We start from the raw sequence: 24,242 nt of genomic DNA on the forward strand, positions 1-24,242 counted from the left end.
TTTAATTTTTAATTATGTTACTGACGCTTTCACGTTAAATAGAGCATTATTTGACTATATTCTGTAGTTATAAACAGTAAAGCTCTTATTTGAACATTTGGTTCAAATTTCACAAATATGTTTTTCAATGTCCGACCCTTAAACACGTGAATGAGTCCCTTCAGAAACCTTTAAAAAATTCAAATATACATAAAACATAAGATTAAATCAGTATCTATATTTTATTAAAATACAAGGTTGAACACTTCTTTTACAAAAAATAACTTTCCTTACACATATGAAAACATATCAATACACATGACGATCATTGGCTGTTAATGGGGATACATGTAGTACATGGTTTTTAATGATCATAGAAGTGCTCAATGGTTTTTAATGGTCATACTAGTAGTCAATGTTTTTTAATGGTCACACTTGTAGTCAATGGTTTTTAATGGTCGTACTTGTAGTCAATGGTTTTTAATGGTCATGCTTGTAGTCAATGATTTTTAATGGTCATACTAGTAGTCAATGGTTTTTAATGGTCATGCTTGTAGTCAATGGTTTTTAATGGTCATACTAGTAGTCATATTGGTTTTTAATGATCATACTTGTAGTCATTGGTTTTTAATGATCATAGAAAAAGTCAATGGTTTTCAATGATCATACTTATATCAATGGTTTTTAATGATCATAGAAGTATTCAATGGTTTTTAATGATCATACTTGTAATCAATGGTTTTTAATGATCATAGAAGTATTCAATGGTTTTCAATGATCATACTTATATCAATGGTTTTTAATGATCATAGAAGTAGTCAATGGTTTTTAATGATCATAGAAGTAGTCAATGGTTTTTAATGATCATACTTGTAATCAATGGTTTTTAATGATCATAGAAGTATTCAATGGTTTTCAATGATCATACTTATATCAATGGTTTTTAATGATCATAGAAGTAGTCAATGGTTTTTAATGATCATAGAAGTAGTCAATGGTTTTTAATGATCATAGAAGAAGTCAATGGTTTTCAATGATCATACTTATATCAATGGTTTTTAATGATCATAGAAGTAGTCAATGGTTTTTAATGGTCATACTAGTAGTCAATGTTTTTTAATGGTCATACTTGTAGTCAATGTTTTTTAATGGTCATACTAGTAGTCAATGGTTTTTAATGATCATACTAGTAGTAAATGGTTTTTAATGATCACACTAGTAGTCAATGGTTTTTAATGGTCATACTAGTAGTCAATGGTTTTTAATGATCATACTAGTAGTAAATGGTTTTTAATGATCACACTAGTAGTCAATGGTTTTTAATGGTCATACTAGTAGTCAATGGTTTTTTAATGATCATACTAGTAGTCAATGGTTTTTAATGGGCATACTACTAGTCAATGGTTTTTAATGGGCATACTAGTAGTCAACGAATTTTAGTGATCATACAAGGAGTTGATGAATGATCATACATATAGTCAATGGTTTTTAGTGATCACTGGTTTTTAATGATCATACATGTAGTCAATGGTTTTTAGTGATTAATGTTTTAAATAACCATACATGTAGTCAAGGGTTTTTAATGATAATATATAATGTAGTCAATGGTTTTAATGATCATATATGTAGTCAACAAATTTTAGTGATCATACAAGTAGTTGATGAATGACCATACATGTAGTCAATAGTTTTTAATGATCATACATGTAGTCCATGGTTTTTATGATCTTACATGTAGTCCATGGTTTTTATTACCATACAAGTAGTCAATGTTTTTTATGATCATACATGTAGTCAATGTTTTTTATGATCATACATGTATGTTTTTAACTGTTGAAGGGTGACACACTGAAAGTAATGCTTAGAATTTACAATATTTACAAAATGTACAAACATTGCACATTGACTCTTTGGCCTCAACATGAATACAGAACATAAACAAGAGTGCCGCGGAGATAACGATAACACTCGTCTTTTTGTTTTTACTGTTAAACTCAACAATGATCACAGCCAGAGTTATGGTCCTTGTTCAACACGTTTGTATATCTCACAATATGTATTCCTATTTTCATGTGAATATTTTGGAACGTTAGTTTGGTTATGGCCAGGGTGAATGCTTTTACACGCAGACAATGCCAACAACAAGTCAATGACAGTACACAGTCATATTTTCTTTGAAAAATGGACAAGGTATATTTTAACTCCAACATTTCTGACAAACAATTTTAAAAGAGTAAACCATGAGTTGAATTAGCAATTTTGATATACAAGTTGGATTTACAAGTTGGATTAGCGATTTTGATAATATTCACATGAACACATTACAAGTTAGCTTCTATGGCTGCAATAACACTGATGCACTCCAAATAAAGACACACAAATGGCATACAATGATTCAACACTCAATGAGAAGAATCTATAAATAGATATATTCTTCAATAGACAGAAATAAATCAACATAAATCATACTTAAATAATAAGATAATAGCTGTTTTTCCATATAAAAGAATGTCCATTAAGTCAAAGTGCATATATTTCATTTATCAAGTTTTGCTCTTTTGTCAAACAAAGTCCAACAGCATAATAACACAGGCTGTTTACCCAGACAACAACAAATAACACTACTAAGAAAGAAAAAGTGTAAAAAAATTATATAAATTGATATTCAAAAGATTTTTTTTTTTGACAATGGAGAAACAATAGCTATAAAATATTTAGAATTTCTATCTCATTCTTAGTGCAATGTTTATATTCTGGTTATGTCTCTGGTTTTAAGTTGGCCAATCTATTCCATGACTTATCCAATAATTACTGATGATCAAAATGCTTTTAAGAGCAAACAGGCCAAGAGATACCCTTAGCCAATAGTACAAATCCGGTTAATTCTTTTGTTTTGTTAAAGTAAGACAAAATTAATCTATTGATAGGTCAATATATACCAATACAGTCGAACCCCATTGGCCCGAACTGGTTTGGCTCGATATACTCGTTTGCTCAATCTGGATGACCTATTTCCTTATACTGAAGGTAAAGATTCCTACTTGGCTCGAGAAGGTTTCACCAGTCCCTGGGAGTTCAAGCCAACGCGGTTCTACTGTTACGATGTTTGACCAATTAAATTGCTTGCATGAACAAACTAGCCAAAGAAACCCATTAGATAACTTTTCCAGTTGTATACAATTAGCTGCTGAAGTATGTGACATTCAGTTGTAAATTGTGAGTGAAAGAGTGCTTTAAATGAACACAGGAATTAATGGACAATACACAAGTACAAACTAACTAAAAACAGCACCACAGAGTGACCACAAACACTTATCTCTCTCCCCCCCACCCCCCGGCTCAGTTGAACAAGGGGCATAACTCAACAATTATTAGTCAGAGTTATGGGTCTTGCTACACATATGAATATTGTCTCTGGCAACAGGACTTAGAGCTGGGGTACAAAAGTTCCTTAGAATATTTTGAAAGCTTTTGGATTATAGCCAAGATTAAAGGTTTTAGGATGGTAATGCCAACACCGACAACAGACACCAAGGCTATGACAATACCTCAGCTTTTTGATCTTTAAATACCAGATGAGCTAATAAAATGGATGAACATTTATTGAATGTTAACTTGAAATGTGTGTGTTGAGCCTGGTCAGAGTGAGATTGATCTATAGATATGTGTTCTCTGGTTCATGTCACATATGGCACAGTAATACTGATAGTCCAAAACATCTAATTTGCTGTCTTTAACCAATCGACACAAGCTCCTCCTCTTGTATGATTGGTCATGATGAGCGCTATCAGCCAATCAGGGTGAGCTAAGCTGAAAGTCCATCTCCTCAATGTCATTGTCGTCTGCCAGGTGTGGCGGTGTTGGGTCGGGCCCGGAGTCATATTCAAGTAATTCCTCATCATTCACATGCCAGGAGTTGCCCTCCACAAACTCTGCAAATCTGGTGAATACAGGTGAGGTAAGCAGGTGAATACAGGTGAGGTAAGCAGATGAACACCGTACTTGAAATTCTACTTCAGGGGATAATATTCATATATTACTATGTAATGCATGGTTCCTTTGGGGCAGTGTACCAGTATGTGATACTGATAAACCAACAAAAGAATCATCAACTACTTCCTTAAACAAACTCCTTTAACTGGATGACCATTGAATTTCCTCAATGCTGTATACGGGAAATCTGCTTAGAAGGAAACAAGATATTTCACAGTTATTGTTATCATCATTATATTGCTAACATGATGATACATTTATCAAAGTTTGAAAGAAGAAACGAATAGGGTTCTAACCTTTATTTTCATTTAAAAATAACATATGATAATTCTATTACATTATTACACTAACTACTTGTATACTTAAACTTAATCATAACGGAAAAAGGCTTTTCCATTTTAACTGTCATGGAAACATAACATACTTATATAAGAAAGAAAATAAATGTATGTAAGTATTTATCATAGTAAGAAAAAAATTACCTTTCAGGCTGGTTATCAAACTTGTCTAAGATATTATGACCATACATATACTGACAACATTTTGTGATGATTGGACAAAGGTTAATTGATTGGACAATACTGATTGGGTCATTTCTATAAATAAAGGGCAATAACTCATGTGATTCAAGCAAAATAGCTGAGTAGGTAAATTGTCTGTGATGTCAGGCCTATACACATCAACAAAAATTAAAATTCTCTGTCAACTTATTTATTTATAATATTAGGTCAGCTTTAATTCCCTTCATTCCATGAGGTGTATCTCATTACATAAGTAATTAAAAATGTGATAAAAGCGCCAAACTGAACTATTAACTGAAACTTTAAGAGAAAAAAAACATAAAAAAATATTATATAAGTAATAAACAAAACCACCGGTATTATAAAACAACATAACATTTAAATTAAAAACAAACAAACAAACAAACAATGCATAAACAGTAAAAAATCTGGAAAACAATCTCAATAAAATTCACTGATAATATAGGACCAATTTCATTGCTAGCTTACCAACCACTGATAGCTAGCATTGTTCCATGAGTCCATGGTTACCAACAACTGATAGCTAGCATTGTTCCATGAGTCCATGGTTTCAACTGATAGCTAGCATTGTTCCATGAGTCCATGGTTTCAACTGATAGCTAGCATTGTTCCATGAGTCCATGGTTTCAACTGATAGCTAGCATTGTTCCATGAGTCCATGGTTTCAACTGATAGCTAGCATTGTTCCATGAGTCCATGGTTTCAACTGATAGCTAGCATTGTTCCATGAGTCCATGGTTTCAAGATGCTGTTAATGTTTTCACAACTTTACACGAACACTATAGGGCCGTCCTTCAACACTCTTGCTACAAATAAACACAGATTATTCAACTTCCTACAACAATCCTTTCATGTAAGTTTCACCACATATTTTACTTTGCTCGTTTTATCTGCCTTTCTTTCAATTATTCTAAAAGTTTGGCTGATATAAGAGCACAATGTTTTAAGTTTTCGATCAGATGAATAATGATTGCTTTATAAATCCTTTAAATATCATATGATTTTCATGCTTTTCTCCATTTCCTGAAAGCCAATCACAAGAGGCATGCATAGTCAACAAAGTTTTCCCTGAGCTGTACCATATCACATCACTAAAGGCGTACTGTCATGTTGCTATTCCCTAACACAAAAACAAGCTCAGACTCCGTATCTGACCCAGCCTCGGAAGCAGTGTCGCTGACAGTCAATGGTGGGTCATAAACAGCATCATGGGAGTTGATTTCCAGGCCAGAGATGTGCCAGGCTCTCTGCATTATAAACTCTGCAAATCTATAATGAAACATTTATTTCATGGTTATTTTGATCACACTCAAAACTGTTGTCCCGCGGAGGAAAGGATGACATCTGAACTGTTTCCTGAGGCTGATCGGAGAATAGTTCAATCCGAGATAAATTAATAGCTTTCATGTGAAACAGCAAAAACTAACAGATGGTAAAGAATCAGGAAACAACATATATTAGCTTGGTAGTAGTCATAATAAAATAAGACATACATGATATGGTTGCCTTAAACAGTAACACACGCTACCAGAATAAAATAATAACTACTTTGTTTATAACAGTAAGCAAAATATCCTGAAACAGTTAACAACAGTTCTTAAACATGAATTTTAAAAATCAGGTATGTCACCTGTTAGGAGCACCCATAATTCTTCTAATAAAAGTCACCATGACCTTTGACCTATTGATCTCATCCTATTGATCTCAAATCAATCGGGGCCATTGATTTATCATGTGCATACCACAATTAAATCCACACGAAATTTGGCAATGGCATTAGGTAATACCTAGTGACACCTACTATAACAAGAGCTGGCGTAAGAGAGCGCGCTTGACTACGCCGCTTGGACTTAGAATTGAATACAATAACGATGTATAATGTGCCTGTCAAAAGCAATAAAACAATCAAATTAAAAAGTGAACAAGAATCACGATGTGACAAAACTGGGTTTTTTAAAGAATTGCAGAAGAGATTCAGTTACAACTGCTTACTTCTATTTTTTGTAATAGTGACCTTGATCCTAAGGGCCCCAAACACAATCCCATGGAAGTCATCCATAAACTCTTCCTACATATCAAGTTTAGTCACCGTATGTCAACCATAACTGAAACAGATATCTATTTTTAGAACCAGTGACCTTAACCCTAGGGGGCCAAAAGGCAATCTATGAAAGCTCTGCATAAACTTAACCTGTATACCAAATTTGGTCACACTATGTCAACCCTTACTCGAGTTATTCAGTACTAACCATATTTCTATTTTTAGCAACAGTGACCTTGACCTGGACCAGAACTCTCGGGGCCCAAAACACAATCTCACGAAAGGTCTCTATAAAATCTTCCTATATACCAAGTTTGGTCACAATATGTAGACCCTTACTTAAGTTATTCAATACCAACCATTTTCTATAATAAGTAACCTTGACCTTGATCCTAGGGGCCTCAAACGCATTCCAATAAAAGGTCTCCATAAACTCTTCATAGTTACCAAGTTTGGTCTCTTTATGTCAAACCTAGCTAAAAAGCTCAAATTATTCGATACATAAGGTGACTTTGATGCTGCCCTCCAACCAGCCTGCCCGAACAATGACGCAAGACATTCAATATGAAAATGCAGTTAAGAATATAAAAATGTGCCTTTCAAAAGAAATTAAAATAAAAAAAAATAAAAAAAATCATTCAAGGGCCATAATTTGAATGTAGGATTATAAGATGGTCATCAATAATTATGTGTAGTATTAAGTGCATTGAATGAAGGGTATATAAGTTTTTTTATTAAAATCCCAACTTGCCCTAAAACTTTAACCGGGCCATAACTTGTATTAAGGATAATATGGAGTAATGTAACCTCATTGGGTGATGGTCCTGAACAATTGTGTGAAGTATTAAGTCAATTGAACGAATGGTATAGAAGTTATCAATAAATATCCCAACCTGCACTAAAACTTTAACCTAAGTTAAAAAGTCAATCAGGGGCCATAATTTGTATAAAAGATAATATGGAATTATCAAACCTCATTATGTGATGGCCCTGAACAACTGTGTGAAGTATTAAGTCAATTGATTGAAGGGTATTGCACTTATAAGTGAAAATCCCAACTTGCCCTAAAACGTTAACCTGCCCTAAAACTTTAACCGTAGTCAGGGGCCATAACTTATATAAAGGATAATTTGGAGTTATGTAACCTCATTGTGTGATGGTCCTGAAAAACTGTGGGAAGTATTAAGTCAATTGAACGAAGGGTATAGAAGTTATTAATAAATATCCCAACCTGCCCTAAAACTTTAAACTAAGTTCCATAGTCAATAAGGGGCAATAATTTGTATAAAGGGTAATATGGACTTATCTAACCTTATTATGTGATGGCCCTTAACAACTGTGTGAAGTATTAAGTCAATTGAAGGAAGGGTATTGGACTTATAACTGTTATAAGTGAAAATCCCAACTTGCACTAAAACTTTAACCGGACGCTGACGCCGGGGGAAGTAGTATAGCCCTCCTTATTTTTCGAATAGTCAAGCTAAAAACAAGTGCTTTCAAGATATGTAAATCTTATTCTAGAAACAATGCCATAGATAATGAGTTTGAATGTACTGTCATATAAACACATTTTCTGCTTATAGCATGGAAACATTTTGGGACCTTCTTTCTTTTCATACTTTTTTTTTGTATTAAAGACCTTGTATGTTGTTCTAATTATAATGCACTCAAACCAGGGCATTATTTTTTTAGATTTTCAACATGCATGTAAAATAATGCAACTGGGCTGATTTATGAGAACTTCATTAAATTTGAGGAAACTAAATTCTGAAATGCTCTGGAAAATTCACAAAAACACTTGTGATCCCAGCATTCTTAACAAGATTTTAGACAACTGTTTTACCTGTACATATTCTATTTGAATATATGATCATTATGCTGCATATCATAAAATGTTTAAACCTTAAAAAAAGAACAGCAATGTCAATAGTCACATTATTAACTTTTTTAAAGTTCTGAACAAGGCTTTATCACTAAGCGGACATTTGGACGTTTACAGATGCTATATTTATACAAGTGCAGAGGAATTCCTCAACTTGTCACTTAATATTACTCTATAGGTAACATCACAGTTCATAAACATGATTTACCATTCCTTCATTTTCATTTGTTTTAAATTCATATCTTTCTTTTTAAGCTGAAAATAAAAGTAGCTTCTGATAGCACCTGACACTCATGTACACTTGGAAGAAATTCAATTTAATATCAATTAAGCCCACTTCATAATGTAACGTAAATGATTTAGAATCAAGACATCAATCTTAATGCACTTAAAGAGACTTTTAGGTCTTATTTATTGCTTTTAATTTATCAAAATTTTCTTTCTCAATGTGTACAAGAGCAAGCAACTAAATAATTCATTGAACAGTTATATGCATAAACCAGATTTTTGCTACAAAGAAAGCATCGGTGTTGTTCTAAAGAGTCATGCAGTTTAAAGAAGCATTCTTTTACAATGACAAGACCTATATGTAGATCTAACCAGTATTTAAGAGAAAACCTTAGTGTACCTTTCTTCTGATCTCATGTTCCTAGAATGAAAGGAAATGCTTTATATCAACTAAAAAATCATGACTTATTACAGTCAAGTCTATTCAGACATGTGAATATTTATTATATGCTTTCCATTTGTTTATCTATAGAGAAATATCAGTGAAAGAAAATTGATATTTCACTGTATGAAAGACATAAACCAAAGATACAAATAAAGAATTGGAAAAGATGTTCAAGTATATTCATCCGATGAGCTTTTGTTGTTTGTGTATGGACAAACAGAATTAGGCCCTATTTGTTTTACAACCTTCGTTACTTATTTGATTATTTTTCTCCATTACTTACACTTATTTATTACCCAAGCTTGGAAATACAATTTATCTTGTTTTATCCAAGAGGTCATAGGTTCAAAATTTCAACCTGAGTAACTTGCTCTTGCCTCTCAGAACAGACACCAGCAGCCAATTGTATAAAACTGGATAAGTTATCCACTGATTATCTTATATCTAGTTTGCACATAGAAGGATTTTGATTGGTCATCAGCAATTATTGGATAAATATTGACCAATCACTATGTAGTTTGGCCAACTTGAAAAAACCAGTGTTATACAATTGTCTGCAGTCTTGGATTCTACTGAGAACTTTTCAAGGCATTCCTTTCATACCGTACCTGTGTGGGTTTTTCAATCTTGAGATCACTTTCCATGCTTGACAGTCAGGACTGCGACAGTAATCCCGCAGTTTAGCAAGCTCCGCCTGCGTCGACTCGTTACCCTGACGCACATACTCATCCTCAGTCAGCAACTTTACTTTTGGCGGGAAAATTCTGAACCTGAAATATAAAGACCAAAAATTTGATCAGGCTTCTTATCAACAATGAGTCCATTAAAGGATGTGTTCACACTCGAATTACATATATATATATATAAGACAATCAGGCGGAAGACAGCAGAAAGAATAATATTTACTAGATTTGTTTACATGTGCAGTATTGAAAATAAGGAACCTATTTCCTTCAATATCACTAACATCTCATATATACATATATATGACTATTTCCAGCCTGTTTTGTAATTTTGAACCGATCATTAAAGTACTTCTCTATATCTTATGAAACATTTACATAAGATTATTCAACTATATTGAACATTGTGTAATCAAAATCTGCCAGATAAAACACTACCAAAAGGATCATAATGACATTTGTTGAGATGTATCTGCACAATAATTTGAATTAAATGTCAAGGCCTAAGAAAATACATATGGTTCGGGTTACCCTACCGGTTAAACAGTCAGTTGGTCAAAATCAAGTGTCTGTTTAAAATCTTAAAAGCTTTATACAGAAGATTACTTCAACACAATTCTCCAATAATGACAATAAGGTTCTTACATAAAGTCTAATAAAAAAATAAAATAAAGCCTACCTTCTGTACCTCTTTTTGAAAAGGATGTAACTCTAACCAATCATTTTTTTTTGACCCAAAAGATCTTATATACAAGAGGCCCAAAAGGGCATATGCTCTACTGGCATGGCTTTTGTGGTCATATCAATCCAGAGCATGTATGTATTGGTAAAAGGCAACAGACATATAGTTTATGTTTTGTGTTTGGGTTACCTGAAAACGTAGCACGTTCAACATCTGAGCCCAGAAAGTATTGTAAGCAGATTAGTTGCATGAACTATGTTAATATGTGCCAAGTAAAAGTCATCTGACAAAAAAAAAATGCTTTCAAAACTGTACTCATAGTAAAATTTTCTGTAGTTTTAAAAGTTAAAAAAAGTTGGTCAAAAGGTCAAAGTCAAGGGCATCCTAGGACAACATTGATCAATTTGAACAAACATTCACAATCAATTGTGCTGAGACGGATGCACGAACACACAAAAAGATTTTCAAACCTTTCCAGATTTATGTTTACCAAACCTGTGAACCCTGGGTGTGGCCAGTAATGACACCAGGTGCATAACTTAAACATTCACAATCAATTTTGTTAAGATGAATGCGCAAACTACAGAACTTAAAGCTAAAAAATGGCCTTTGGGCTTTCAACAAGATCAAGGCAGAGTAATTCACAAAATCAACTGCAGAAGCAAAAAGCAAATTGTCTCTCAAAATCCTAGACTTGCAAATGGTCTCCCTTAACTCTAGACTTGAATTAACATATACATGTAAACTTGGCTAAAAATAGAATTCGCTCATGCAGACCTGGCTAAAAATAGAAAGCATTTCTTTAAAACTTTCATGGCCCATAATCTAGGCATTCATGGGCGGATCTTGCTGGTTTTCGAAAGGAATCAAGCTCTAATGGATATCTAGATACTGCACAAGTTTCATCGAGATATAATCAAAACTGAAGACTGTATCGTGTTCACAACCAATTGTTTACACAATAGCATTTTTTTATACTATCAAGGGCCATAATCTAGGCATGCATGGGCGGATATGGCTGGTTTTCGAAAGGAACCGAGCTCTAATGGATATCTAGATACTGTACAAGTTTCATCGAGATAAATCAAAACTGAAGACTGTATCGTGTTCACAAGCAATTGTTTACAGACGCACGACCGCACGGACGCACGACCGCACGGATGCACATACTACGTACACATTACCATCGCATAAGCTCTTCTGGCCTTTGGCCAGTAGAGCTAAAAAACTACGTAGAATAAAGAAGTTCAACAGCTGGGTAGAAATTCATTTAAAAGAACGATTTTGCAGTAGTTCTGGAAGAAGTTAGATCTAGGGTAAAACGCTGTTAGATCTAGTGTGTGAAAAACATTATAGAGTTTTAGAATGCTGATGCAGTCTGCAGAAGGGGCATCTTTAAGCCTTCATACAATTGAATGCTAAAGATACTCTAATTTTGCTTTGGTTTAAATTCAAAACTTTTACAACACCATTAATTCGAAGTCGTCAGAAAGTTATTAGAAAGTGTTTATGCGTTCGGGAATTACTATTGTTAAGATTGCAATGTCGATTTCATGTAAACATTCATGTTGCATTTTGCTTGATTGATTGTCTGTATAGTACATGTATGTTGAATTATTGTTTAATAAATGACAAATAATTTATTATAATACTTTTTATTAAAAGAACATTATGCATGTCATACAATACTTCTAAAGAATGATTAATTCAAAAAAGCTAATTCTGTTTATTGATGGAAATTTTAATTAAACAAGGAAGAAATAAAATCAGGACCAAAAAGGAAATTTGAAATAATGCTAAATTCGGACGAATGGTGTTCAGATTAAGTGTGTTTAAATTTTTATGATAGAAATACAGCACCATGCCCATTTCTACTTCCCCATTTTCTGCAGCACTCTGCCCTTTCTATCCCTAGCACTACCCCTTTTCTGCAGCAGCCTGCCCTTATTACCTCTAGCACCTTCCCATTTCTGCAGCACTTTGCACTTTCTATCCCAAGTGCCTTACCCCTTTTCTGCAGCTCCCTGTCCTTATTATCTCTAGCAGCCTCCCCTTTCTGCAGCTCCCTGCCCTTACTACCTCTAACGCCCTCCCCTTTCTGCAGCACCCTGCCCTTATTACCTCTAGCACCCCCCTTTCTGCAGCTCCCTGCCCTTATTACCTCTAGCACCCTCCTTTTTCTGCAGCTCCCTGCCCTAATTACCTCTAGCACTCTCCCCTTTCTGCAGCTCCCTGCCCTTATTACCTCTAGCACCCTGCTTTTTCTGCAGCTCCCTGCCCTTATTACCTCTAGCACCCTCCCCTTTCTGCAGCTCCCTGCCCTTATTACCTCTAGCACCCTCCCCGTTCTTCAGCTCCCTGCCCTTATTACCTCTAGCACCCCCCTTTCTGCAGCTCCCTGCCCTTATTACCTCTAGCACCCCCCTTTCTGCAGCTCCTTGCCCTTATTACCTCTAGCACCCTGCTTTTTCTGCAGCTCCTGCCCTTATTACCTCTAGCACCCCCCTTTCTGCAGCTCCTTGCCCTTATTACCTCTAGCACCCTGCTTTTTCTGCAGCTCCTGCCCTTATTACCTCTAGCACCCCCCTTTCTGCAGCTCCCTGCCCTTATTACCTCTAGCACCCCCCTTTCTGCAGCTCCTTGCCCTTATTACCTCTAGCACCCTGCTTTTTCTGCAGCTCCTGCCCTTATTACCTCTAGCACCCCCCTTTCTGCAGCTCCTTGCCCTTATTACCTCTAGCACCCTGCTTTTTCTGCAGCTCCTGCCCTTATTACCTCTAGCACCCTGCTTTTTCTGCAGCTCCTTGCCCTTATTACCTCTAGCACCCTGCTTTTTCTGCAGCTCCCTGCCCTTATTACCTCTAGCACCCCCTTTTCTGCAGCTCCTTGCCCTTATTACCTCTAGCACCCCCCTTTCTGCAGCTCCTTGCCCTTATTACCTCTAGCACCCTCCCCGTTCTTCAGCTCCCTGCCCTTATTACCTCTAGCACCCCCCTTTCTGCAGCTCCCTGCCCTTATTACCTCTAGCACCCCCCTTTCTGCAGCTCCCTGCCCTTATTACCTCTAGCACCCTCCCCGTTCTGCAGCTCCCTGCCCTTATTACCTCTAGCACCCCCCTTTCTGCAGCTCCTTGCCCTTATTACCTCTAGCACCCTGCTTTTTCTGCAGCTCCTGCCCTTATTACCTCTAGCACCCCCCTTTCTGCAGCTCCTTGCCCTTCTTACCCCTAGCACCTCTCATTTTTTCTGCAGCTATCTGCCCTTATTACCTTATTACCTCTAGCACTCTCCCCTTTCTGCAGCTCCTTGCCCTTCTTACCCCTAGCACCTCTCATTTTTTCTGCAGCTATCTGCCCTTATTACCTCTAGCACCCTCCCTTTTCTGCTGCACCCTGCTCTTTTTACCCCTCGTGCCCTTCCCCTTTCTGCAGCAAACTGTCATTTTCACCCCCTGGATCCCTTCCCCTTATCTGCAGCACCCTGCCCTTTCTTCCCCTGAATCCCTTCCCCTTATCTGCAGCACCCTGCCCTTTCCGACCCTAGAGCCCTCCCCTTTATCTGCAGCACCCTGCCATTTTTACCCCTGGATCCCTTCCCATTATCTGCAGCACACTGCCCCTATTAAATCCTGGCTTAAACCCTAGGCTGCCCCATGACCAAATAACGAAAGGGAAACAAAGTGAACTACTAGTAACACACTATAACTCTGCGAGTCGGATGTGTCGCCTGACTAATTATTTACTGTCGACAATATAGCTGTTAGATTGGCATTTTATTCATTTATAGACAATGATGTTGCCATTTAACTTTCAAGTATAGGTGGCATTTGATAGTTTACGAGATATGCCACGGACAAAACCTAAGCAAGAAAATTAACAAAGGGCAATAACTCTAAAAATATGGCAGCAAGAGTTACGGTTCTTGTGCACTGCACTTGCCCTCATTGAGAAATATCTAGCTATGAAGTTTCAAGTTGATACCTCTTATATTCTTCAAGATATGCCCCGGACAAAACTAACAAAGGGCAATAACTCTAAAAATATGACAGCAAGAGTTACGGTTCTTGTGCACTGCACTTGCCCTCAATGAGATCTATCTAGCTATGAAGTTTCAAGTTGATACCACTTATATTCTTCAAGATATGCCCCGGACAAAACTTTAAGCATGAAAATTAACAAAGGGCAATAACTCTAAAAATATGACAGCAAGAGTTACGGTTTTTGTGCACTGCACTTTCCCTCAATCAGATATACCTACAGAATAAGTTACAGTTGATAGTTTACGAGATATGCCACGGACAAAACCTAAGCAAGAAAATTAACAAGGGCAATAACTCTAAAAATATGGCAGCAAAAGTAACGGTTCTTGTGCATTGCACTTGCCCTCAATGAGATCTATCTAGCTATGAAATTTCAAGTTGATACCTCTTATATTCTTCAAGATATGCCCCGGACAAAACTTTAAGCATGAAAATTAACAAAGGGCAATAACTTTAAAACTAAGAAAGCAAGAGTTACTGTTATTGTGCACTGCACTTGCCCTCCATGAGATCTATCTACATATGAAGTTTCAAGTTGATAACTCTTATATTCTACAAGAAATGCCCCGGACAAAACTTTAAGCATGAAAAATAACAAAGGGCAATAACTCTAAAAATATGAAAGCAAGAGTAACAGTTCTTGTGCACTGCACTTGCCCTCAATTAGATCTATCTACATGAAATTTCAAGTTGATATCACTAATAGTTTAGGAGATATACCCCGGACAAGCGAAAATGGGACGCGGACGCTGCCGACGACGCCGCCGACAAAAGTAACCCCTATATGTCGTCTTTTCAGGCGACACAACAACAGATATTATGAATTTCAGAAACAAATCTTACATGCGCTTTCCTAGAACACTTCTCTTTAATCTGATCCTATAAATCAAAGTGATGGTTACAAACATGAGAATGGTGGTATTTAATCAAGCAATTGGATTATTATCTCAAAATGCAAAATAAAATCTGTATGTGTCAAGTTTGTCTACACAGAAGGTCTAACACCCACAGTGTCCAAAATTGACAATTATCAGAACAGGACCTGGGTATACTGTAGGCGTTTATTTTCACCATTCATTTAAGATCTAGATAATCATAATCACTTTGTTTTTGTTCAACATCTTTCAGCAAATTATTTCAAATTAAAGACAATTGAAAAAAACAATATTAACTCTAATGAATCTATAAAGTAAGACAACACAGCCAAGATTATAATTATACCTAATCATTCACTGTTCTAGTAGAGGCAACAAAACTAATAATTTTGCAGTTATTTTACCTACCAAATATTTTTTGTTCTTTGGTTGGTGAACACCACAGTCGGGAAGTTGTAAACAGCGAGCAAGATAATGACAAGAGCGCACGACACCTCAGTCAACTGTGTACTGTTGTACACTAATGCCAGCCCCACCCCCTGTAGGAACCACTGGATCAGCGACATTGTCCGTTCATTCTCCACAGGCCCATATCTGTACACCAGCGCAAAACTTATAAGCCCTGAGAGGAGAATGTAGCCCACAATGTATTGCCAGTTTTCCGCAAGTGTTCCAGTGATAGGGTTGGACATGTAATTAGCGAACTGATTTATGAAGTAGACAGATGCAGATGCACTCAGGAAAAACATGAAGTAGATAAGATTCTTTAGGCGCTGAAACAAAAAAAAAACATGATCTTATTAAATTAGTTTAAATGATGAAATAATGACAACATAACTCTTCAAACAAGTGCCAATGTTGTTTTGCAATTTTTCTCATTATATTATAAAAAATTTAACCACAGATATATATATATATATATATAGTTTCATATAAATCCATTTGATAGTTGTTTTCTGTATATCTGAAGATTTCTGTTTTTGCACGATAACTGCACTAGAACGTCCTACAATTCCAAAACAAAGAAGCTTATCATTTGTCATAGTAAGGGCTACTTACACCTGGGAGTATTTTGGAGAGTATAAAGACAAGAATAAGAAGAGAAGCGAGCACGCCAATCGATACACCTGAGCCGTAGTGAAGCATCGTGTTGCTGAAAAAAAAAAAATGAAATTACACATGTTCATTTTATATCTGTGGTTAATTTCATATGTGACTCAATATGAGGAACAATGTTTTACTGAAATAAATTACACAGTTAAACCATACATAGTTAAGTTTATAATCTGAATAATTCTTAACTTAATTCAGGTGAACAAGGGGCATAACTCAATACTTATTAAGCCAGAGTTATGTGCCTTGCTGTATGTTGTTGTATATGAGCACCTTGCATTTGGGGAAAGGTCCAAGTTAAACCTCTTACGTTGAAACCAAGGCTATCCCAATAACACGTCTTCTTTTCGTGAAAATCAAACAAGCTTACAACGTAATGATGAGTATAACATGGCATGTGTTTTTCAAATTCTTTCACTAATCTGATGCATGTAAATGCGGGGAATAGACTCACAAAATCTTTCACTGTATTGAAATTGAATTGTTTATGTGATTCAATTAAAACTGACTTTTCATTGAAAACAATAAATATCCTACAAAAAGAGCGTATAAAGCATTTACTTTCAAATGAAACATCTGCGAAAGACATTTGCCTTGGTAACCAGCTGTTCTCATTGTCTATAACTGTAAACCTAAGAACTTATAAGGAAAGTTTGTCTATACAAATATACATATATATACATATATTTGAAATCTGAACAGAATCCCTGGGGGATCCTTCCAAATATATGGCAAGTATGCACATCCGAAAATATACCTTAATTTGTTACTAAGGAATAACGTTGAAAAAATAACTAACATAACTTTCAATATTTTAGTTTGAATGGACTATGGGTTAACATTGGGTACAATGCAGACATTGCTAATAGTTGATACTACTATTTACATATTTTTCAAATCATTTATCAATGAATTTATTGCTAACCAATATATTTATTCAGAAATTATTTGAACCTGAAATGATGAAATTTTGGGTGAATCCAGGCGTACGCCTCATCGTAGTATTTCAACCAATCAGAATATACTTCCTGGACCACGGGAGATTCCTGCACAAACTTTGGTACATGAAGTTTGATGGTATTTCTTGTGTTGTTAATGGTGGAATGTAACCCACGGGAAAATTCTCCAATTTTCCTGTAGAAATCTTCTTTTGATATGTTCGCATGCTGCCATTTGTGCAACAAGTTCAAGAATATTTCACTCTGGTAGTTAAACATTTTGACAGATCAGTATTTTAGACGGACCAGTTAAGACGTCCAGGCAGATAATGAAGGCTGTCAAAACAATATGACGAATCTATCACAGAAAATTTATTGACAGGTGAACATGCCCTTTGTCATTGAACTAACATCTACATGTAAATAAGATCCTGATACTTTGTTCTTTAAAAACACTCATTACTACTGTCATTAAAAATAACCGTAGAGCTGTCTGTGTTTTTTCATTTAAACATTTCTAAGCTGCATAAAATAGTCAGATATTAACTAAATCTTCCTTGTTCCTGTTTGTTACAACATACATTACTTCATAAATCATTTATAAACATGTCTGAAGTGACGACCACATCGGTGACCTACTTTCTAACAGTTTGTAAACAAACCATTAAACCAACGGTTTTCTCTCTATCTTGAATTAAACTTCGCAAACAATAATAACAAAAACATTCTGTAAAATATATGTAACAGATTGCAATACAAATCTCAACAATTCTTCCCGCACAAAGTGTTTATTTTTTGGAGAAATTCGATACACGGAGTAATCAGAACACTAAACAAAAAACATGGCTGCCAAATAGAGATAATATATCACTTCACACAATCCTTAAGCGGTAAATGTCTAATTTTGTATACTAAACAAAATGGTAAAAATGCATTAATCTACAAAATGGATGTAGTTCAGGTATTTGCACTTTCACAACATGGCTGAACATGATAAGAATTCCAGCTGACAACTGTAAATAAAGTGTGTATTGAAAGTAGGTCACCAGGTAGTTTAGGCTAACACCAACTAATTTTCCCTACTGCTTTTTTACAATTGTTTAATGCTTGGTAAGGAGGTTGCCAATTCTATCACAGAATAAAGCATTAGTTATATTTATAGATCTTAATTACATTTAAATCAAGCTGCAGTCTTTTAACAGTCATTTCTTGACATTGATAAAAATGCAAATTTGGAGTACTCACCCCTCCATTCTTCTGTTACATCTATACAAATGAATATTGGACTAATGCTTGCAAGATGACATGGAACTCCCAGAGGCTTTATAGAGAGTTTTATCTGACTTTACTAGATTTGCCTGTACTATTAAATATAACTAATACTTTAAAGTATGAATTTTATTAGATATTTTATGTCCTTGTTACATAACAGGAAGGAAAAAAAATTGGTATTCAATTAAGAATTTGAAACTGGAAGTATGAACTTCCTGTCTATCAATTTTGGAAGTTTTACACTGAAATGTGGAAGTTTAAGTCACCCGAACACAATATCTTTTACAACTATTTTTCAACAAGTATATTAAAAATCAAATAATTTGCAACTTTAACTTGCCAAATTCACAGACTAATATCATAATAATACTTAAAAACAGTTAAACTGATTAAAAATGTGATCATAAAAGTAGTATTGAAAGGTTTTGATATTTTGAACTTCCAAGCTTTCAACTTTGGAAGTTTTCTTCAAAGTTATGGAAGTTTTTGTACTTCCATAGAATCAATTTTGGAAGTTTTAACCCATTTCTAGGGAGTAATATACTTCCAAACTTCCTTTAATGGAAGCCCTGCTCACATTTAACAGTCCTGTCTCACATTTAACAAACAGGCTTTGGGGTATGTGTTTATTTCGATCATTGCAATGGATTGCTATGAGTAAGAGAGTCAGACCATCCAAACGTAAGTTGGCCCTGATCTATTTTCTTTTAAGCGGATCTATTAGAAACAAGAAACACTGCAGTGCTCCAAAACAAGGTTTTCAATGATGACAGAACAACTTCAGCCTTCATCGTGTGATACCGTTTGATTTTATTTTTTTTTAGTAACAGTGACCTTGACCAAAGGGGCCCCAAACGTAATCCAAAGAAAAGTCTCTTTAAACTCTTCTTTATTACAAAGTTTAGTCATGATATGTCTACCCCAATCCTAACTAAGGTTATTCAGTTTCAACCATTTTCCTATTTTATGTCACGGTGACCTTGACCTTGACCTCAGAAGCCCAAAATGCAATCCAATGAAAGGTATCCATAAACTCTTCCTAAATACTAAGTTTAGTCAAGATATGTCAACCCTTACTAAAGTTATTCAGTTTCAATTGTTTTTATTTTTTTAGTAACATTGACCCAGGGGCCCCAAACAATCCCCTTGTTCAGTTTCAACCATAAATTAACATTGATCTTGACTTTGAGCCTAGAGGCCCCAAACGCAACCCCATGAAAAGTCTTCATAAAGTCTTCTCAATACCAAGTTTAGTCAAGATATGTCAACCCTAACTCAAGTTATTTAGTTTCTTGGGTAAGTTTCATGCTGCCTGCCCAAACAACGACATACATCATTCCAAAAAACCAGGTTTCACTTTGTGGTGAAAACCTGGTTAAAAATTGAGGTATCATGATAGCCTTGTTGTCAGAATGCATAAGCTTTGACCATGAACAAAACTAATTATGGCTTTGCATTTTTAATAAGCAAGTTATATCCCTTTTCAAATAAAACCAACAACAGATGAGCACTGGCAACCAATTGTGGTAATTCTTGTTGAGGTCTGTATTTCAGAAAAGTATGAAGACATTTTTCACTCCTCTATTTTGATAGCTGACAAGCCTAATTATAAAATATGTATATATGCAAAGACTTACTGACTCCATGCCTTGGCAGAGAAGAAAATCGTCACTCCAACAACCAGGTAAGCGATAAACCACAGTTCTATGGCTAAAGCAGGAACAGGGGGAAAAAGGTTACGTTTATAAGGTTTGCAAAAAGACAGCTTAATGTCACTGTTGACTTTCAGTGGTTCAGAGTCTCTACATTTTAGAAGGAAAACCAACAAGAGATTTTTGTTAAACTTAATGTCCCCTGAGCACAATGTTGTCTGGAATATTTAGAAATTGAATAAAATATGCATATACTAAAATGCCACCTGATCCAATAGATATCACTCAGACAAGACTTGGGTGTTCAAGGTCACTATAAACCTTTTGACCTAATGAGCCCTAATCAATAGGGGTCAAAAACTGGTCACACCTGACCTCAACATCAAATTTGAGGACCATAGGTCAATGCATTGTCTAATTATCACTGGGACAAACTCTTCTCATTCAAGGTCACTTGGATCTTGACCTTTGACTTTAAAATCAATAGGGGTCATCTACTGGTCACAACTTTCATATCAAGTTTTAGGGACAGGGGTGCATGCATTGTCAAAATAAAACTCTGAAAAGCTCTCAAAATCAATACGGGTCATCTACTGGACATGTCCAACCTCTAAGTCAAGTTTGAGTATAAGGGTCAATGTTATCCCTCAGACAAGCTTCAGTCTAGCGACCTACCAACATACTGAATGACCAACATCTACAAAGCAATATATTTCCTCTTCCTTGAAAGGGGCCTTATTATAGTACATATTTTTAATGTATGGACCCAATTTGAGGTTGATGAGTTCTCATACTGCTTTAAAAAAATTATTGAATTTATCTTGATGGTTATAACAGTGCTTGGGTTGGCATCAATCATTAGTTTTGAAAACAGTAAAATGATTCCAAACCAAATGATTAATGACATTCTTGAACTATATCTTTGAAGAGGTGTGCTACTAATTACAGGATTAATATGGGTAAAGGCAAATAAAGTGAACCAGGTGTTCAACTAACTTTTGATAAACAGTTTGGCTGTGAAATCAATGTTAGAGTCAATTTTGAAGCAGCTGGTGTTGAAAGCACTGAAGGCCATGTCCTCATTCTGTTGTAATGCTCGCACAGATGAAAACCATCCCTGTAAAAAGGATTTAAATCAATAAGATGTTCATTGTTTTTTTTTCTGGTATCCATTAGGGATGATTACTAAAACTACAGTATGGTTATACCAATTTAACTTCCATTCAAATAATTTTATGATATTTTTTAGCTAAAGTTTCCTATTTAGAAAACTGAACAGCGATAAGATACTGAAACACTTAATCATTACCATTAAAATAGAATAACCAGGTTGTTGGCTTTTGCTTTCAACATCTGCAGCTGATAAGCCATAGTAGGTGATAAACTTGCTGGTTTCATTTGCATTTGATAGGTTTCTTGTTACCCTGAGCTGAAAAGCAATGAACATGTCTAACAAACAATAAGAAATAGGAAATGAAGTTTATGTATTTCTGTGTTTGTCATTTTTTGCCTCTTGCTTAATCACACATCCTTTAATGAAACATACTTGATAAATATGGAAGATAAATAGTAATCTTACATGAACAATTCATTTTGAGTTTCAGTAACATGCTGAATTTGAAATAACATTTTCAAAAAAAAAATCCACCTAGGAACTAGAGTAAAACATACCATTGGGTTTGACCACATGTACAGCACATTTTTCTGCATCCCCTCAAAGCAAAATAAGGTTGATGGTGGTGTAGAATTTCTTGAATGTATGTCATTTTTTAAGAGCCAATAGCCTAAAAAGAAAGTCTTCAGTTTAATATTCGTGCATGATGATGTTAAAGAAGACCTAATTTTATTCAACTGATTGAACAGGACATAATAGTAAATTAAGATTAATTGGCCTTAACAAACATATATGTAGTCCATTAACACTATTCATTTAATATTTTTTTCTTATTATTGGTCACAGCTGATTAGAATGTTGTTTAAATATACTGGCATAATTTTGAATGTAAGACTTAGTGAACTGCTTCCCAAGTGAATCAGGGCTAAGTTGAACTCTTGATCTCAGATGAAGTGAGATGAATATGTGGTTCACTTGGTTCTGAAAGTGTACACTTTGGAAGAGGTTCACTTAGTCCTGCACCACCTGTGTTCATTTTAATTTAATCATAGAGAATTATTTTAGTCACTCGCTATGTTTTAAAGGGTCACGGACACTACGGACCATGGACATTACGGACCAGACATTACGGACCAGATTTAGGGACACTACGGACCAGATTTAGGTACATTACGGACCATCTTCAGAAACTTACGGACCATCATTTATAATGTTTTTAAACATTTTTTTTTTTAAATTAATCACTCATTAGTTTATAATTTGTTAATAAATACTTGAATATTAGTGCTCAGTATGAAAATTATCTTTAATGTAACTGAAAAATCCAGGAAATTCCAATGTTAAACATCAATGTATTTTTAATAAAATATTATAATAATTTGAATAATAATGAACGAAATATGTGTTTATCCTGTAATTGTAAATGTGAATATTAATGTTTTCATATGTGATCGATTGCTTTCTGAAATAAACTTTGAATCGTCATATTTGTTTGTTTTCCGTTTCAACTGTTTTAATTGAAAGGTTCAGTCAAGGCGGGGAATCCACGTGACCAAATGGTTGGTTTCAGTGCAAGATGGCGTCACCAAAACGCTCGACTCGAGCCGAAAATCAACGTTATATCTATAATTATGTATATTGTTTATTTAATATATGCTCAATTTATTTTGGTAAATAAACTGTTTTGGAAAATACTTCTGCTCGATTTATTTTGGGAAATAAACTGTTTTGGAAAATATTTCTTCTGTTGCTTTTAACTGATTTAACTGCCGATCTTTCAAATTTCGTTCATTATTGTTCACATATTTGTTATAAATGCATAGTTCTTTAACACCTTTTGGAATTTCACAAGATTTTATATTGAGATCTATTCGAACTTCACGGGATTTTTCAGTTTTATGGAAGATATAACGTCATACTGAGCACTCGTATTCAAGTATTTATTAACAAATTATAAACTAATGAGTGATTAATTTAAAAAAAAAAAAAATGTTTAAATCATGGTCCGTAAGATTCCGAAGATGGTCCGTAATGTCCCTAAATCTGGTCCGTAGTGTCCCTAAATCTGGTCCGTAATGTCTGGTCCGTAATGTCCATGGTCCGTAGTGTCCGTAATTCGTTTTAAATAGCCATTCTAAGCAATATAGCATTAATTTAAGTTTGTTCTTCATGAAATCATATACTACTGGCATTTGAAAAAAAACAATTCATAAGATAATATCATTTCGCGAAAACATATGACAGGAATGCAAAATAAAGATATTTCATGTTATACATCGTATGACATTCTCACAATTTTTTGCCTTTTTACAATCATTTTTAACGTTTTCATTTGCAAGAACCGGAACTAAACAGTAGACTAATAAAGCAAAGATTGTAATTTTGTAGTTTTCTTCCATTTTGTAAACAAACTTTACAGCGCCATTGTCCGGTGAACCCTCTAAGACCAACCTTTTTGCATACCAAAAAAAAAACATTTCTAAATCCGAGTTATACAGTACAGCAGTGAAAACAAATATGATATAACCATGTTTACGGTGACGATAAAATATATTTCAGTTATCTTAATAAGGTGTAATGGCCTGAAAAATTGGTTTAGAGATTATATTGCTCCGACGATGTATATTCACCGTTGCAGCAATTCTAATTCCATTAATGCAGCGCGTAATAATATGTTAAAATCTTATTGTTTCATTTGATCATTTTTTAAATAGAACTGTATGAAAGAACAGTGTTAAACTGTTCTAAAATTAAAATCAGCGTTG

At 34.9% G+C, this 24,242-nt stretch overlaps 1 protein-coding gene across 4 annotated transcripts; it reads right to left on the reverse strand.

The window, feature by feature from the left end:
- Positions 1-207: 207 nt before the first annotated feature.
- LOC128234567 (nuclear envelope integral membrane protein 1-like) lies at positions 208-23,902 on the reverse strand. Of its 4 annotated transcripts, none has more exons than XM_052948859.1 (10): positions 23,771-23,902; positions 22,035-22,147; positions 21,673-21,792; positions 21,360-21,480; positions 20,349-20,421; positions 16,448-16,541; positions 15,797-16,161; positions 9,719-9,880; positions 9,066-9,086; positions 208-3,919 (listed from the first exon to the last, which is right to left on the reverse strand). In XM_052948859.1, the coding sequence occupies exons 1-10, from the start codon at positions 23,874-23,876 to the stop codon at positions 3,775-3,777; spliced, it is 1,320 nt and encodes a 439-aa protein (XP_052804819.1). In that variant the 5' UTR covers positions 23,877-23,902; the 3' UTR covers positions 208-3,774. The 4 variants fall into 4 exon arrangements, with proteins under 4 accessions (XP_052804819.1, XP_052804820.1, XP_052804817.1 ...); XM_052948857.1 differs by lacking the exon at positions 208-3,919 and adding an exon at positions 3,939-5,783; XM_052948860.1 differs by lacking the exon at positions 9,066-9,086.
- Positions 23,903-24,242: the final 340 nt, after the last annotated feature.

This window comes from Mya arenaria, chromosome 5 (genome assembly GCF_026914265.1).
Source record: "Mya arenaria isolate MELC-2E11 chromosome 5, ASM2691426v1".
NCBI lineage: Eukaryota > Metazoa > Mollusca > Bivalvia > Myida > Myidae > Mya > Mya arenaria.

Bases quoted from the DNA above. Each gene is read 5' to 3' on its own strand.
- LOC128234567 (XM_052948857.1), bottom strand. From the start codon at position 23,876: ATGGAAGAAAACTACAAAATTACAATCTTTGCTTTATTAGTCTACTGT. The intron at 21,481-21,672 runs GTAATGATTAAG...TCCTTTTTACAG, and splicing joins CTGGTTATTCTATTTTAATG to GGATGGTTTTCATCTGTGCG. The intron at 9,087-9,718 runs GTACGGTATGAA...CTTTCATTCTAG, and splicing joins AGATTGAAAAACCCACACAG to GAACATGAGATCAGAAGAAA.